General features: G+C 44.6%; 1 protein-coding gene across 9 annotated transcripts in view; it reads left to right on the top strand.

Annotated features, from left to right (window-relative positions):
- Positions 1-8,835, top strand: part of Gabpb1 (GA binding protein transcription factor subunit beta 1) — a 47,261-nt gene extending 38,426 nt beyond the window's left edge. For all 9 annotated transcript variants that reach the window (XM_063248578.1, XM_063248582.1, XM_063248574.1 and 6 more), the window contains 2 exons: positions 1,912-2,027; positions 7,344-8,835. In XM_063248578.1, the coding sequence (XP_063104648.1) occupies positions 1,912-2,027; positions 7,344-7,496 (269 nt within the window). In that variant the 3' untranslated portion in view covers positions 7,497-8,835. The remainder of the gene's footprint in view (positions 1-1,911; positions 2,028-7,343) is intronic.
- The last annotated feature ends 9,462 nt before the right edge of the window (positions 8,836-18,297 follow it).

The raw sequence follows: 18,297 nt of genomic DNA, 5'->3' as shown, positions 1-18,297 counted from the left end.
TATGGAGAATTTACCCCATTTTTTCCCTCTTAAAAACCACAAAGAATATCAAGATGAATGAAACAAAAACCCAGATGAATTAAAAGTCTGAGAAAACGTCAAAGTTCCACACTTAAGAGCTGCCCAGAGCACCTAAGGCCAGCACAGCCTGGAAGCCTGGGGTGTAGGGCATTGGGAGAGGAGAAGAAGGAGCCCAGAAATCACCAGGGAAAGAGGGTAGCAGAAAGTGAAGGCCTGGCCTGAAAAGGAAGTACTGCTGGCGAGGATAAGGATGAGGGAGGAGAGTTCTGGGCAGGCAGAGAGGAGGTGCGGAATGGGGTGGGCCTGCCCCAGCCCCAACCTACGTGCATGTGCACACGCACCATGCCGATCCCCAAAGAAGAGAAAGCGCTCAGGGCTGCAGAGACTGCCTGTCTCTAGATAGGGAAGGAAGTTCTCTGATGGAGGTGAACTTCTACACCAAGATTGGCTGTGAGGGCAGAGGAGGTGTGGGGCTGAAGAGACAGACTTGGCATAGAAGAGGGAGCCTTTGGCTTGAGGGCCTGATCGCTCTCCAGCCTGCTCAGACCTTTTGCTGAACGCTGGTCCAAGGGTTGAATCAGGCCTTGGTACTTTTTTAAAACTATAAAGAACCAATTCTAATCATTTACAAGCAAAGAAAACACTTAAAAATTTTCTGTCTGTTTAAAAACAGCAGATGGAAAATTGTCTCTAAAATGTGACATTATACAGAAGAAAATTACTGATTTTAGACATGTTCACCAATGTTTCCTCCACCAACAAATGAAAGGAAAGCCATGGTTTTGGAAGAGAGGACTCAGAATCAAGTTGTTAAACACTTTCTGGTTAATTTGTAAATTTGGTGTGTCATAGAAAAGACAGTTAAGTTTGCTCGGGCTGCCATAATGCAGCGAGCAGGCTGCACGATGCCGGAAGAAACACCTTTTCTGTCAGCAAGCTGCAGGCCAGCCTCATGGCGTTGGCCTCTCCTTGACTGGCATGTGGTCACCCAGCCGTGTCTTCACATGGGCTGCTCAGTGTTTGTGGCATCTGTGTCCTGACCACTCTGCTCGTAAGGACACCAGTCAGCAGTGGACTAGGGTACCTGTGGGACCTGTTTCACCTTGAGTACGTCTTGGAAAGCCTGGTCTCGAGGTAGAATCCCAGAATGTGAATAATTCAGGAACGAGGGGGCCACACAACTCAAGTTTTTCTGGAGTTCATCACATAGTTTTTGTATTGATGGTGAGAAGAGGAAAGGAAAGATAAGGGAGACTCTGGAAAAGAAGAGTGAGCGGGCCCTACTGAATATTAAATTTTAAAATGCCTGCCCATGGGTGATGGCATGATCCTGCTGTTCAGAGCAAGGGCAGCTGTCTGTGTTTACCTTCTTACAAAAAGTGGCAAAAATGGGACAAAACCCAGTCATCGCGGAGGACAGGTGTATGGTGTGACAGTGTGACACACCGCTCACAGGAGGAGGCTGTGTGCTTAGAGGCGGTGAATGTGGGCAGAGCAGTGGCTGGGCATGTGTGTCTGAGTGTGCACTGTTGGTGTGCTGTCAGTGCATGTGCACACTTGTGTCCAAATAAATCAGTGTAAGGACATGAGAAACTAGTAAGGGGATTGTACAGGTAGGGGTGGGCGTAAGACCTCTCAAAATATGCTCGGTAAATATTTTATTTTACAGTCCTGTGAATGAACGTATCACAGAATTTAAAAGCTAGATACTGTAAGTAATAAGTAAATTTCAGTACAGAAGCAAGACAGTGAAATATACAAAGAACAGGGCAGTGTTTGAGATTGTTGGGAGTGTGTGCATTTTCGATGAGCAGCATCAGTGAAGTTACTGCGTCTGATTTCTATCCAAGGCCTCTGAGAGTGAAGGAATGCGTGCATTTCTCATTGCAGTGTTAACAGTGCCTGCGACGGACATCGCTGAAGAAACCGTTATAAGTGAGGAGCCACCGGCTAAGAGACAGTGTATTGAGATAATTGAAAACCGGGTGGAATCTGCAGAAATAGAAGTAAGGAGTCTTTTACCCGGTGTGTTTAGTGGCAGTCGTCCAAAATAAATTCTTTTTTTTTATTATTATTGTTTTTGTCTTTATATTTATTGCAGTGTTTTTGTTTTTGTTTTTTGGGTTTTTTGATAATGAAAGTGCATGGTATTATCTTTTGTTTATTTTTTGCCTTATACATATAGCAAACCCTCAATAAATAAATATTGAATGAATGAGTGAGTGAAGATTTGTTTGTAACAAGCCTGCCATCTGGTGACACTGGCATGTCTTTGGTTTTTACCTTCCATCGTTTGTTTTCTGTCTGTCTTCTACTTGTCAGTCTCAGGAGTCACTAAAAGGAACTACAACTACATACTGACAAAAGACATTTTTTTCTTGGAAAAGCGAAACTCAGATACCTAATTGAGCTGGCCAGGGTCCTCTTAAAGAAGGTTGATGTCTCTGTAATGGGTTGTGTTTTTTAAAACAGTGTATAACTGCTAAGATTCACCTTCTTTCTTGTCTCTTGAATTAGTTTATAAGTATATACTAGTTTGTAATGCAGATTTCCCATGGTTGTTTTTTTCTCACAAGTATAAATAAAATTCTGTTTCTTGAATTTTTTTTTTTTTTTTTTGGTACTGGGGATTGAACTCGACCTCACACTTGCCAGGCAGGCGCTTACGCCACTGAGCTAAGTCCTCGGCCCTATGTTCCCTGAATTTATAACATATAAAGTGCAAACAAAGTTTTTAAATAACTGCTGTGTAAACAGACCTGAATTTGAAATCAGTTAAGCTGGATTTTGAATACCCTTTGTTGACCATCTACTTTAAAGCAAATTATCATACCTTTCCAAATCATAGTTTTCTTCTAAATTAGCATCCAAAATAACGTCTCCATTTTAGAGTTTTTATTTCAAAAGCATACTAATAGTATATTTAGAGTACCTGTTTTATGCATAATAAATTTAGTTAATATTTAGCATTGATAAAAGTTCTTATTACCACAGGAAGGGGACTTTTTGTAAAAGTTAACTAAAAGGCAATATAATTCTTTTTTTGGTGCCAGAGATTATGAATTTAGGATCTTGCCTTTGCCAGGCAGGAGCTTGTGCCACTGAGCTACCCCGCTCCCCGGCAGTATAATTCTTAACACAATTAGAATATACCTTCCTGTATTCATTTAACTATCAGACTGCTGCATGTTTGGTTATATTCATAAGTAATATTACTGAGTTGAAAAGAAACTGATTAATTATTTAACCAGAATGTCTGGTAAAATTGTAATTTCATTCAGTGTGAGTTGTGATTCTATAAAGTTTAAAGAGATATGCAGGAAAGTGAAGTTCTAGCCATTCCGCCAAGTAGTGTCAGCATACTTACTGTCATTTCTGATTTGTCAGATGGTCTTTTTCAAGCACATAGAGTGAGAAAAAATTGTCAGTAAAACCTTTTAAATAAAACATTAAAATTACTTGAATTTTTGTTGAATATAAGATTATTTGACAAGTTGTACGTTTCTGATGATAAATGTGAAAGCCAGTATCTTTCTTTGCTGGTGACCAGTGAATAATCTGTCTCCCAGTTCTGCCTGATTTTCTTCTTTCAAAGATTAGGGAAAATAGTTGTAAGAACAAGAAAGTAGGAATTGAGGTATATTAATTAGCTAGGACCAAGGAAACTGAATTTTAGGGAGATGGAATCCTAGTTTGGAGTAAAAGTGGGGTTTTGTTTTTGTTGTTGTTGATTAAGGCGGGGTCTCACTGTGTAGTGCAGGCTGGCCTCGAACTCATTTATGTTGCCCAAGCTGGCCTCAAGTTTGCAATGATTTTCCTGCCTCAGCCTCCTTAGTGCTGGGACTACAGGCATGTGCCACCTGGCCCAGCTAAGAGCAAGGTTTCTCATCTTTTATTTTTGTCACTGGAAATGCTCAGGACAGGGTGCAGGACCTCTTGCAGCAGTTGGGGCAAAACTAACCAACACTGTGTGTACTGATGGTGGGGGTGGGCTGGAATTGGGCAGGAAGAGATGACCTCAGGGGCCACAGCAATCTGGGAAGTTGTGGGTGTACCATACCTGAAGTCATGCTTTAAGTTTTATTCTTAGATTCCCAGTGGTGGTGTTTTGGGCAGGCTTCTGCACTGCTTTCTGAAGTAACAGCCTTTAACCCAAAGTTTCTGTAAGGTGGTGGTTCTCAGCTGGGGCAGTTTGATCCCAAGTGACATTTGTCATTGCCAGGGAACTTCTTTGGTTCTTACAGTAGCGGCAAGCCACTGGCACTTGGTGGGTAGAGTGAATGTCTTGTGATCCTCAGGACAGCGTTCAGGATTTATGTGCTTTAAATACTGTCACTGAGACTGAGGAACTGCAGGGATTCAGGAACCACCTCATGTACTGAATCCCCTTCATCCCTTTCCTCTGTCTTTATGCCGAAGGTTGGCAGAGTGACCATAAAGAAGATGATACAAACTTACGTGGGTAGTGTTCAAGGATTCCCCAATAACCCCTGGGAAAACTAATTTCAATTCTATCAAGTCTATGCAAATTTTGTGGCATTTATGTCTGCATTGCAGCAATGTAGAATTTTCTAGGGAGGAAGATAAAAACAAGGCACTAAACTATGATAGTGAATAAACCTTTATTACCACCTCTTGATGTTACTGAATTGATTCTTTTGGAGAAGGTGTGCTGTTTCCACCTTTCTGTAAGTAAATATTAGCCTGTTGTCAGTTGAACTTGATCTTCCTACGTGTGGGGGGAGAAAGTGTCATTAGGGACTGCAAAGTGTCTGTTCCTGTGTGACTCTAGGAAGGAGCTTCACTTCTTGTTAGTAGATGAGAGATGCGTATGTTTATCAGTGAATTTTGTTAATTTTTGAGATTAGCTTTTTTTAAATTCTGGAAGTGGATCAAATGCAGGCCCTAATGCATGTGAGGCCCACCCACGTACCCCCAGCTCTGTGTATCAGATACCTGTCTCCTTTAGCCAGAATTGGATTGAGATCTGTAGTAGGATTTAAAGATCTCTATAAATGGTAACAGTAGTGTTTTATTTAAAATTTTTAAAAATTTTAATTCTGAGGCTTGAACTCAGGAGCGCTGTACCTCTGAGCTACATCCCCAACCCTTTGGGGTTTTCTATTTTTTTATTTGAAGCTGGGCCTTGCTAAGTTCCCAGACTGCCTTGGGCTTGAGGTCCTCGGCCTGAGGCCCCGTGGTCGGGGTCACTGGCAACTGAGCATCTGATAGTCTGCGGGAGGTCTGTGTCTTCCTCACAGGGTGGAAGCTCCTGCTGCAGCTGCCCAGCGCTGCCAGTGCAGGGGGGAAGCGGCGGAGGTGGACAGTTTGGAAATGAGTGGGTGTGGCTGTGTTTCAGGAAATAGAAGAACAAGATCATCTTTGCCATGTTTGGCCCAGGGCAGTTAAAAAACTGATCTTCACGTGCAAACTTCTCACATGTGCAGCCTAGACCTTGCACCCAGGTCTAGTAACCCCAGCACCTCAGGAGAACCAGACAGGAAGTTTTAGGCCACTTTAGGCTCCACAACAAGATCCTGTCTCAAAAACAAAAGCAGAATGAGCGGCTAGGAATCTTTCTTTCTTTCTTTCTTTCTTTCTTTTTTTGGTCTTTTTGAGACAGGGTTTCACTGTGTAGTTCAGGCTGACCTCGTACTCCTGTCAATTCTCCTGCCTCAGCCTCCTGAGTGCTGTAAATACAGGTGTGAACCACCATGCCCCCAGCATAAAATATAGTATCACATTTTGCAGATGATGTGATTAAATCCCTGAAGAGGTCTAGAGGCTCTTTTTTTTTTATACCGGGAATCGAACTCACGACCTCATGCTTGCCAGGCAGGCGCTTATGCCACTGAGCTAAATCTCCAGCCCCATTTAAATGGAGGAGGAAACTGCATTGTTTCTGTTGTGGAAGACTTCTGTGAGGTTTTGTTTTATTTTATTTATGTATTTTCTTTCTTGGTTCCAGGGATTGAACTTACCACCTCATTCTTGCCAGGCAGCGCTTGTGCTGCTGAGCTAAACCCCTGACCCCACAGTTTAACTTTTCAAAGCTTAGTTCCTCATCAACAAAAGTGGAAAAATAGCATCTCCAATATAAGCTTGTTGGCAAGATGAAATGAGAATGCATGTGAAGGATTAATGCAATGGTGGGCACATAGTAAGTGTTCAGTAAACCTTAGCTGCTATCATTATTCTAAAATTCACATTGAGGCCAGGAGTAGTGGCACATGCCTGAAATCCCTTGGGAGGCTAAGAGAGGGATTGTCTGAAGTTTGAGGTTAGCCTGAAGGATTGTAATAAGGTTCTGTCTCAAAAACAAGAAAACCCCAGCTACAACACAAGCCAGGTTCCAAGGTCAGGGAGGACTAGCAGCCTGTGGGGAAGGACAGCATGAGCACCTCCCAGACCCGTGCCCACTCAGGACATAAACAGAAGGACCAATCTCTTCTGCCTATTGGGCCAAATAAAACTCATTTTTTTACATTTTTAACTAAATCTAAAATCTGAAAGATAAGAATCATTAGTACTATGCTGAATACATTGAGCATGACTAGTATTACTGATTTGTACACTTTTTTTTTTTTTTAACTTCTCAAGAATACAGGCACAGGGGAGAAGAATGTTCTCCTGTCTCACTTCAAAGCAAGAGTCTCTGGACAGTGGGAGCTGTCACTTCTTGTTTTACTCACAGAAATGCTTTGTTTCTGTTTGTCAAATGTTCCTCAACATAAAAGACAGCACCATTCTGGGATGTTTTCCCTGAGCTATCCAAGGCCCGAAAGAAGAGAAGTAGTAGCAGCATTTTCATTGGACTGGGATCCCGTAAACCCGACGTGTCCCTGCATCCCATCGGGCAGCTGCGCCTGCCCTTGGTGTCACATTTTTCCTACCTTCGCTGTGGGCATAGTACCTGAGGGATGCTTGCTAGGACATCACTTCGCTCGGTTCCATCATTCCTCCAGGGCTCTGCAGCTGTAGATGCCTTCAGGCCAAAATGTGAGCCTAAGGCCAGAAAGAGCTGTGACTGTGTAGTTTACTCTTAAAACCTTCCAGGTTACACAGCCCGTACAAAGCTGCACATGCCCAGTTTGGGTTTGTTCCTTAGACTCAGTTCTAATTAGGACACTTCTTGAGGCTGGGAAGTAATCTGCGTCTCATATTGTGGAGCACAGAACTAGGGGTGTGGTGACCTGTGAGCCACTTGGAGGGGCAGCGTTGTCCGCGAACTCTCAGTAAGCGGCTACTTGGGGCTATTGCAGTCTTGTTTGAAGGATGTAGCGTATGCGTGTTAATATATTAAAACTTTTTATTTTAATTAGGAGAGAGAAGCTCTTCAGAAACAACTGGATGAAGCGAATCGAGAAGCACAGAAATACCGACAGCAACTTCTTAAGAAAGAGCAGGAAGCGGAGGCCTACAGACAGAAGCTGGAAGCTATGACTCGGCTGCAGACTAACAAAGAAGCTGTCTGATAGAGACAGACTTGTGACTGGATCTTACTGTGGGTCAGGAAAGAACGCAGCTTCGAACTGCACACGTGGTGCAGCCGTGGGAGTACAGGAGGGGAGGAGACCCCCCAAGCGACAGTTGGACTGAAGCTCTGAGCTTTGAATTCTTGTAACATAAAACTTTAGAAGTTGTGAAATGTATTTAAAACTCAATTCTGTAAATAGGTTTTTTCTTTTTCTTTTTTTTTTTTTTTTATAGTTCCAAATGAGTTGGTAAAGATTGTTGATGAAATCCGAAGCCACAATAAGCCACTGTTATTGTGAGTTCTTTTGATTTTAGTATGAACATTATCTTCTCAGAAACAGGACAGTTTTAAGGGTGATCGCTGTTGGTTAGACCAGATGTTGCGTCATAATTATGGTGGACTGATGCTGGGATTACTCTTGCAGGTATAAACTTCCGTATGGAGAGAAGATTTCTCACAGGAAATCTTTGTGCAGCTTTAAGTTGTCTCAGATTCTCTGAAAACATTTTTTAGAAAGCAGAACTTTTATATTTGTTCAATTTCTGCTATACCCAAGTAGAGTAAATGTATATGAAGCAAATATTTTTAAATCTTCTGTTTGTACATATTCTGCATGTTTTATAATTTCAAAATGCATCACTTGCATAGATATTTTTCCCACAAAGATGATGAAAGTTAGCAGAAATAAACCTTTTATTCTGTAGGTTATTGAAACCAAGTAAGCTGTCAGCTGGTTTTATTGGAATGACAATGTTCTTGGAAGGAGCAGCTTACAAGAGAACTTGAATTTCAAAGTCTGTGAGATCTATGCTTTTTTGAAAATTTCATTGTGGGGACGTGAAACTGTATTCTGTGCCTTCCATCATGATTTCCACATGAAAGCACTTTAAGGCACTGGATTTTAAGATGATGTTTTTGGAAAACTCAGTACATATGGGTTTCTGCAATATTTCAAGGACTTAGCCTCCCCTCCCCCAGGAAATTATTCTTATGGAAGAAATTGCTTTTGTATGTAGAACCAGAACTTTTGTACTACAGTAATGCTATGCGTCTAACGGCCCTTCCCCTCCCCTGAAAGCTCAGCGCCGTTCCGTGACTTGCTCTCATCACTATTTGTTAATTTCCACGGTTTATTAAACCCTGGTAGACTGTTCATTCTTTTTTGTAAAACATCAAGCCCTTTTTTCTTGCTTTATTTTTTAATGTTTTATTGCTTTATGAAAATGTTTAACCTGAAAACCCTCTAGATTACCTGTACTGTATAAAAGAAGCAATTACCCTTAAAACTGTACTCTGGCCTACTTTTCTATTTTACAATTAAATATCTTTTCCACATATATTTAGTGTAGATTTATGGTTTGCCTGCGTTTTCTTCACTTTAAAATTGGGGCCCGAGGGGTAGCTCAGTGGCAGAGGATGTACTTAGCATTGTGAAGGGCCTGGATTTGATCCCGTGTGTGAGAGAGAGAGGGAGAGGGAAGTTCTGAGCACTTTCCACACTGACTTGAAAGTTACTAGAGAGCTAGGGATTTGGCTCAGCAGCACAGCACCTGCCTCGCAAGCACCAGGTCATGAGTTTGATTCTGGGTACCAAAAAAAAAGTTGCTGGGGTAACGTCTTGGAGATGCATTCTCTCGCGTTAATCCCTATAGTTGGCAGTGTAATAAAGGGATATGTGGACTATCAGCCTGATTTAGGTTGGGATTTGGAAGTTGTAGAAAGATTCTACAGCAAATTGAAGAGTTCCATAGGGAAAAGAAAAATGATTTTCCACTAAATTTGACATGACTGATACGTTGATAGGTTTTCTTTACGTTGCCAAGCTGACCCCTAAGCTCCAAGCAGTCCTCTTGCCTCAGCCTCCCAAGTTGCTGGGTTTATAGGTATACACCATGCCTAGTTGAAATGTTTTAAATGATCTAACATTAAGTTTTCAAAATAGGGCATATGCTGGGCGTGGTGGTCCAAACCTGCAATGCCAGCACTCGGGAGGCTGAGGCAGGAGGATCATTGCAAGTCTGAGACCAGCTTGGGCTACAAAGTGATGTCAAGACCATCCTGAATTGTATAGTGAGACCCTGTCTCAAAATGACAAGATTAAATAAAATGGCAGATCATATTTTCAGTGGCATCAAGATACTTGTTCTGCAGCCCTAAAAAGTCACTGGAGGCTGTCCTGGGTAATACCTTTGTGTGTGCCAGGCTGCTGGCATAGGCAGTGCTGGAGCAGAGGAGGCGGCCCAGGTGTTCACCTTAGGGTACCTGCTACAAATTTCCTTTCAGACCAGGCCGCCCTGAAAAGTCTCAAGATAGTGGCTGCACTTTACCAGGTGCAGACACCATTTGATCCCTTAACAGTAGCGGCTGCAGTCAAGGGAAACGTGGCTGGTGTGTAGGGCTGGTTGGGGCCAGGCACAGTACCTGCACCCCTGTAGTTAGGGGGTGATACTCGAATTTGTGATTAAAATGTTTCTTGTTTTTGTTTTTAGCCTCTGTCACAGGGAGGCTTTGCTTCTAGGCGTTCTCAGTGCTCTGAGAGAACTGAACTGGCACGGGAGTGATACGAAGCTGTTTGATGTGTGTAGGACCGAGTGACCGGTGTGCAGTGGGCAGTCTCGTGGTTGCTGGGTCAGAGGTCGGGTGCTCCCGTCTATGTCTGAGCTTCCTCAGCATGGGTGCATGGGTCGGCAGAGGAGCCAGCCGGAAACGCCAGGCCTGCAGCTCAGCAAGGCACCTCGTCACCTGCTGTGGAGACATTGGCCTCACTGGGCAGCTTGATCGCCTGCCTCTGATTTATACCTTGTATGTGTGGTTGCTGCCCCTCTCGGATGCTGAGTTCTATGTCGCTGTGATACTTTTAGGGGAGCACTGTCTGCAGGGACTGTGGGTCCACAGATCTTCACTGCCTCAATATTTTACTTCTGATAACTCTCCAGAAGGATTCATGATGTCTTTTGTCTTTCCTGGATTTCGGGAATTATTTACTGCCATCTTTCAGGATACAGATGGTGATCAATTCCTGCACATGGCCTCTCTCTTTTTTTTTGGGGGGGGGGCCACGGGGGATCAAACTCATGACCTCACGCTTAAGCAGGTGCGTATGCCACTGAGCTAGATCCCCGGCCCATGGCCTCTGTCTTTTCTATTAATTTACAGTGGTGGGAAACCAGCAGTTGGAAAGGTTCCTTTCTTCTTGACATTCAGAACAAAATTGCAGAGAGGAGGAGATTAATGGGAAGTAATGTCAATGAAGATGAGTTTGTTACTGCAAGGTCTGAGAACACAGGTTTATTGGAAGCGGGGATGAAGCCAAATTCCAGCCGCACAGGGTCCTGGTCGATGCATACTTTAAAAGAATATCTCCAAAATGTCGCCAGTGAAAATCTGCACCAGCCTGGGTATTTTCAGTGTGATCATTTAGGATGTTACTTACTGGAAATTAGAAGAACTTGCACACCACAGAAGTGGCTGCATTGCTAGAAATAGTTGTAGGTGCTTTACTGCGAAAAGTGTTTGTCTGTATTCCTATCTAAACAAAGGTTTTCTTGAGAGTCTATGGAGCCACTCTGCTTTAATATGAGGAAGACCTCGGAAGTTGACTTAGTCAAAATGCAGGAAGAAGGAACAATGTTTTCAGATAACAACGACGGCGTGATACCAGGAGGCTCGCACCCATCTGGATGGGCTCCCACGGCATGATGCCTGGCTCCTGTACTGTAGGCACTGCTCCACCTGGCTCCTGCTGATACGTGCCACACTGAGCCGGTCGACTTTGGAATGGACGAGCAGGAGGACTTGCTGTTTTGTGAAGTGATATTTACCGTCCTCAGGCTCATTATAGATACCGAGTCTCTGCCACCTGCAGGTGACACCTATGTTTGCTGTCTCCCTGTTGGACAAGAGCGTGGGTGGCACCTGGGCTTGGTTTGACGCAAATCCTCCAAATTCACTCTTGCTCTGTGCAGACCCCGGGAAAGGTGTCACCATCGGAAATATGCTCTGTTGTCAGACTTTGAGCACTGCTTGTTTTTTGAGACAGGGTCTTGCTTCAATAAAAATTTTGATATCAGTATTTTTGTGACCTCTTTAAATCTTTTCCCCAAATATATAAATACACAATTTTGTGTCTTCTGATGTTTTTTTTTTTTTTTTTTTTTTTTGAGACAGGGTCTCGCTATGCAGTTCAGGCTGGCCTTGAGCTCACTTTGTAGCCCAGGCTGGTCTCGAACTTGCAACAATCCTCCTGCCTCAGCCTCCTGAGTGCTAGGATTACAAGCGTGAGCCACCACACCCGGCTCTGATGATTTTGATATCTTGAATTTCTTTAAAATACCTCACTTTAATGATAACCAAAAGTTGGTCTCGCTATGTGATCCTGCCTCAGCCTCCTGAGTACTGGGCTTACAGAGGTGTGTATCACCATGCTTAGCAGTTTCTGGAAAAATTTTAAACCAGTTTCTTAGAGTCTGCTTATTCAGTTTTTCATTTGAATAGTTTTAATTTCATGTACACAGTTGATCTATACAGTGTTTTCTACATTTATAATACAATTTTTGCCTCTGGTTGATTACATTATTTTGCATTTCATGGATTATTCATGAATCTTTTCTGAGAATGATTTCCTTGTGTATTTTTTGTGCCCAGTTGAAATTCAGTAAAACAGGGGCTGGGGATTTAGCTTAGTGGCATAAGCACCTGCCTGGCAAGCTCGAGGTCGTGAGTTCAGTCCCTAGTACCAAAAAAAAAATTTTAGTAAAGCATTTTTATTGCTATTTTTCATGATTATTCTAGACTTACTATCTCCATCATAACTCTAAGTAATCAAGTTTAAATTGCATTTGTTTAGTATTTGTCTATAGGAAGATTCGTGTATTAAAACTTACATTTAGGTGAAACCCTAGGTTTGTGTGTGTGTTTTTTAATCCTTTGTCTGCCTGACAATTATTCCCAAACATTTTACATGGGACCATTGGGATTTTGAGTGTCACATGCAGAATGTCCTTTTCCCTCTCTACATTTTTGTAGTATGCTTTTGATATACACTGGACTTCAGAGATATGTAGTAGAGTTTTGAGTGGTTCTTAGATTTTCTTAAAGCTATCATACTATAATATTCTATGTATTGGCATTTTTTTCAGTTCATGTTATACGGTATTTTAATTTTACTTATATTTTGACAGACAGGGTCTTGTGTTGAGGCTGGTCTCAAACCCCTGGGCTCCAGAGATCCTCCTACCTCAGCTTCCTGAGTATCTGGGAAAGCAGGTACATCCCACTGCATCTGCTAAACAGTATCTTAGACATTCAATGAGTCATTCATTTTGACTGTTCATATAAAATTACAGAAGAATTTACTATGATCTAATTAGTACATGATCTAATTCCAGCACTGTGGGAGGCTGAAGCAGGAGGATCCCAAATTTGAACCCACCCTGGGCAATTGAGCAACTTAGCGAGTCTACGTCTTAAAAACAATTGTTAAAGATTATGTGCTGATTTACTTAGTTTCCCTGTGTACAGCAGTGGCACTTGCAATTTCCTCTTTTAACCTGACCCTGGCCCACAGCTCTACCCACTGCCACTTGGCAGAATCCCATCCCCGGAACCTCCCTAACCTCTGTGGCAGCTGGTAGGTGTGAAACCAACTCCTTGTCTGAGCAGCACTGGGCTGGCGCCCTCCCTGTCGAAGCGCTGGCCCATCTTCTGGTTTTGGGGTAACAGTGATTCCACCTCATTTCCAGCTCCCACTCTAAGCAGAAAGGATGGACCAGACACGGGCACCTCAGTTCTCCCCAGTAGAACTCAGTGACGCATTCCGAACAGCCAGACAGAAGTAAAGCACAGTGCTAGAAGTTCTAGTTTATTTTGTTCACTGTCTTCCACATCTCATCAAAGAGGCAGGACGGAGCCGTTGGAGAGAAGACACCGACCTAGGAAACGCTTGGTCTTCCTGGCTGGGTCTGTTTATAACACACAGAAACTCTTGGATCCCGCCATTCTGCTCCCAAGGACCATTTTAAGGAGCTGTTGAGGGCACAGGCTGTTTATCCCATTCTCACCTGTAGCAGCAATACCAGAGCCCCACAGATGTGCAGTGCAGGGCTGGCAGAAGACATCACGGGATGGCCCTGCGGCAGAATGCTAACACCCAGCAGCTCCTCCTAAGGGGTTGCAGGTTGGGGACCTCCGGGAGGGAGCGTGGGGTGTGTGATGTGTCCGTGGAGGAAGATGCAGTGTGGTAGGGCAGGAGAACTCAGAGGGAGGGAACGTGTGTCACAGCTGGAGGGGGTCAGGTGACATGCGAGAATCATATCCCTCACCTCTGTCTTGGTACTCACTTGCTTAGTAATCCTCATTTCACGGCTTTCAGTACCATCTGGAGGCTGGTGATCCCCAAATTTATGAATGGAGATCAAAACAGATGGTAAATGTTTTAATAAAACTGACAGTAGTAAAGGACTCTTTGCCATCAAACCCCCTCAAAAGGAATCCTCCCCTTGGCTTCTGACACCCTCATCCCAGATCTTTGCCGCCTTCCGAAGCAGCTCTGGAGTCTTTTCTGAGTGTCTTCATAAAGTGTGATGAAAAGCCTCTGAACGGTGCTTCTGGGGAAGGCAGCCTCGTGAAAACATCACAGTGAGACCTCTGCACCTTCGTCATTAGGTCCGGGCGACTTCTGGCTCTTCCCCAGGTCAAAATGATCAGAAGCAGAAATGTTTTGAATCGATCTGGGACAGGGAGACAGCCAGGACAGTGCAACTAGTGACACTGAGGAGAGAGGACTCCAGAGCTGCTGCAAAAAGTAATAAGAAGATGGGGCAAGTGTGTTTGAAGTGAGGCGGAAGATTTGATTTGATTTGATTTTGATTTTTGGTACCAGAGACTGAACTCACAACCTAGTGCTTGCCAGGCAGGCACTTCTGCCGCTGAGCTAAATCCCGGGCCCCTACTTTATTTTATTTTATTTTGGTATCAGGAGTCAAACTCAGGGCCTTGTGCTTGCTAGGCAAGTGCTTGTGCCACTGAGCTACATCCCCAGCCTGAGGAAAGGTTTTAAAGGGGATTCACAGCTATGTGGGTTGCATGGTAATACACTGAAGCACTGACTGTGTTTTCCAATCATACCTCAGCCATCTTTCAGCCCAGACGTCCTCCGGAGAACTCCAGACTTCACTGACCACGTCTCGGGGTTCCACCTGCACATCTAAGATACCCCCACATCTCCATGCTGAAAGCCAGGCTGCTGTGTCACCTCCAGAGCTTCTCCTCTTGGCCCCCAGAAGCCCATCACTGGCCTCCTCTTACCCTGTGCAGCATATTTCTCTTCTCCTTCAGGAAATATGAATCTTCACATAAAGAACATCTCCCCTCATAGCTCATCTCTCCCTCATCCTCCCTGTCACCCAGACCCCAGACTTTGAAATCCACCTTGATTCTCTGCATCCTCAATTCTTTTGTAGCAGAAGATGCTCCCCCAGCCAGTATACTTCAGTTTCTTGGTTGCCTGGGTAACGGTTCCTGCTCCAGTTCTGGGTGCTCCTGTCTGTTAGAAATGGCTGGTCACTGAAGCATAGCTGGTCACTCTGATGCACATGGTATAAACCAATCCCCAGCTGACGACCCGTTCTGCTGCTGTTCTTCCTGCTTGCTTATCACCTATAAGCCCTAGAACTCCAAAGATCAGGGCCTGGTATTCTGAGAGTGATCCAGTCTGTGCTGTACCCATGAATAAACCTGCCTCCAATCCTCGTGTCATTTTGACTTCCTGTGCCTTCACGTCCACACCTACACTGTTGGCAAATCTCGTGGTTTCTCTTGCACTGTTCCTAGAACTGGGCTGTGTCCAGCAGTAAATGTGCGCCATCTCCTCGGTCAGCACGCTGGACCTCTGCTTCCTATGCCTCTGAGTCCCACGGAGGGCGGTCAGAGTGACACATGAGGAGTGAAGCTGACTGTCACTGTCCTGCTCCAACACTCCCTGGCTTTCCGGCCTGTTCAGAGCCAATGTCAGGTCACTGCTCATCACAGTTGGATGGCAGGACCAATGTGAGCCACTTCCCACCACCACTCTGACCCATCCGTTCTATCCTCTGGCCTCACCCCTTCACGGTGGCGTCCTCGGCCATCACAACAGTGCCTGGCAGAAGGGAAGTCCCTGGCAAACATTTGTTGACTAACTGGATGTCAGCTCTGCTTCTCCAGATGGTAGGAGTTTTACTTTCTCCTAATTTCTCTAAATGAAAAAAAATGGGTTTTTGTTTTTTTGTTTTTTAGTTCTTTTGCAACACAATCTCACTATGTATTTCACGCTGGTCTTGAACTCACTCTGTACCATGCCCAGGCTGATGTCAAACTCTTGGTGATCCTACCGCCGCCTCCTAAATCTAGGATTATAGATGTCCATCACCACACCTGGTTAAGGAAAAAAGAATGTTTTAGTTAAGAAATATTGACTGTTCCTATCTGACAGGAAAATGAGAGCAAGAAATTTGTCCAGTGATAAATCAGACACAAACCCACGTCTTATCGCTCTTCCTTTCCAGAGAGCGGGGTTTCTCAGCCTCGATATTGTGGACGTCTGGGTCAGCTCTAGCTTTCCTCTGGGTGATGGAGGCCACTTTCCTGGAGCCATGCAGCCCTGCCCAGGGCCTGTGGAGATGTGTGACCAGACGGGATGGTCTGCCAACTTTCCCTGTCAAGGCCAAACTCAACAACATCCCCCACACCTCTGATGACACCCAACTCTGTTCCTAAGGTCTCAGGCGACTCTGAATGGCAGCTTTGAGGAACAACAGCATTTCGTAGGAGTCATGCCTTGGTCTCCATCTCTGCTCTCCTCCTCCTCCTTCACGGCCACCTCCTCCCTCCAGCCAGGGGTTAAAGATCTCCCCTCAGCTGCAGCACTGTGCCCCCACGTGGGCTGGACAGTGGGGCCAAGGGTGACTGAGACCCACAGGCATCCCCCTAGGAGGTCACAGCCCTGGGGGACCACAGAGTGTGGGCAATGTGGGCTTTAATCACAGCTAAAACCAGTGCTGGCAGGGGAAACAGGCACAGGGCCAGGAGGCCATGATGCAAATTTTAGATGGGAAAGTCGAGGCATACCTGTTACGATGGGCTTTCAGGCTGGATTTTGAACAACATTTTTTTTTTTCTTCCTTTTTGAGACAGGGTCTCCCTGTGCAGTTCAGACTGGTCTTGAGCTCACATTGATCCTCCTGCCTCAGCCTCCCTCCCAAGTGCTGGGATTACAGGCGTGCACAACCACATCCAGCTTGACATCCTTTTATACTTGGCAGTAACGCAGTCCTCCAGGGGGATCTGTCTGAGAAGCCGAGATGGGCAGCCACAGTCAGGGGCCAGTGCAGATTCCAGGCCAGGGGGGCCCCAGGATGGAGGCCACCACGCCCTGTCCAGGGAATGGAACCATCCCTGGCCGTAAGGCCCTGTGACGCTGGGACTGAGAGCTGGCCTCCTGCCTCTGCTGGGGTCACAAGGTGCCCCTCCTGCCACCTAAGTGGGGGTCTTGTCCTATTTTCCCTCTACCTTTCCAGTTCCAGCTCTTTCCCCTGTAAATCTGCACCATACGGAGACAGTGGGACCGTTTTGCTGTGAGCGGAGAGAATTTCTTTTCAATTTGGCATTTATCTCTCAAGCTTCCTTAAGGGCTAATTTTGGGCTGGGGATTGAACCAGGGTCTTCTCACTGGGCTGCATCCTTGGCCCCTTTTATTTTTTAATCTTTTAAATTTTTGTCTTGTTAATACACATTTGCAGCACACAGGTTTTACAGTCCTTGTGGGGAGCTGGTGCCTGCACAGAGTGCAACCCATTTCTCTTTTAAATCCCCTCTCCTCTCCCGCCCTCCTTCAATTCTTCTTGTCACACTTGTCGATACTGTTAATCTTAGCTCGCGTTTATGGCACATAGTGTTCACGTTCACTGAGATTAGCAGGCCCTTTACCTGGCATCTCTTCACTCTGTTTAATTTTGGTACCAGGACTTGAACTCAGGACCTTGTGCTTGCCAAGCAGGTGCTGTGCCACTGAGCTACATCCCCAGCCCCCATTTAATTTTTTAATAAATACATTGCTAAACTGAGGTCGAACTTGCCATCCTCTGCCACAGTCTCTCAGAGTGCTGGGATTACGCCCAGGAGCCACCACACCTGACTTCCTTATGGATTTTTAAAACAGACATTGAATCTACGGTTTCCGGCTTTTGAGCCATAGTTATGAACGTGTCTCTCATTCTAAGGTTGTCTAGAAAATCTCCCAAATCTTCCTCATGTAATTTTCTCCTCTGTGTTCGAACAGCCCTATGGGGGTGTAACTTACACACAAAAGTGCACACTGCTTGCTGCGCTGGGACACCAGCCCATCTCCGTGACACTGTCTGGCACCTTGACTGCAGGGGCAGTTTTGGGTACCTGTCTGCTTTTATTTTTTACATGGAAATCTGCGACCTTTGGTATTCATTCAAGTGCATGGTGCAAAGAATGGACTCAGCTTGCTTTCCTTCCAGTTGGCTCCCTCCTGTTCCAGCATAATTTATTCACTTGTTTGCCTTTTGTCTCTGATCTGAGTTATTGTGTTTGTTGCATGCTAAATTTCTGTACGTATTGGAATTACTGTGTTCCTTTTATCTGTTCTTTCATATACCTGAATGTCAGTTTAATTATCAAGGCTTCATAGTAGATTTTAATGCAGGTAGGAAAAGAACCCCATTGCTACTGTCCTTAGGGTTCCCTTATGATCCAAAATTACTTATTTTTCATTATGTAATTTCAAGGTAACTACT

This window comes from Cavia porcellus, unplaced genomic scaffold (assembly GCF_034190915.1).
Source record: "Cavia porcellus strain 051 isolate PalLab524CR breed Dunkin Hartley unplaced genomic scaffold, mCavPor4.1 scaffold_1, whole genome shotgun sequence".
Taxonomy (NCBI): domain Eukaryota; kingdom Metazoa; phylum Chordata; class Mammalia; order Rodentia; family Caviidae; genus Cavia; species Cavia porcellus.
Note: the sequence above shows the minus strand (reverse complement) of the source record. Positions and strands in the feature narration are given on the sequence as shown.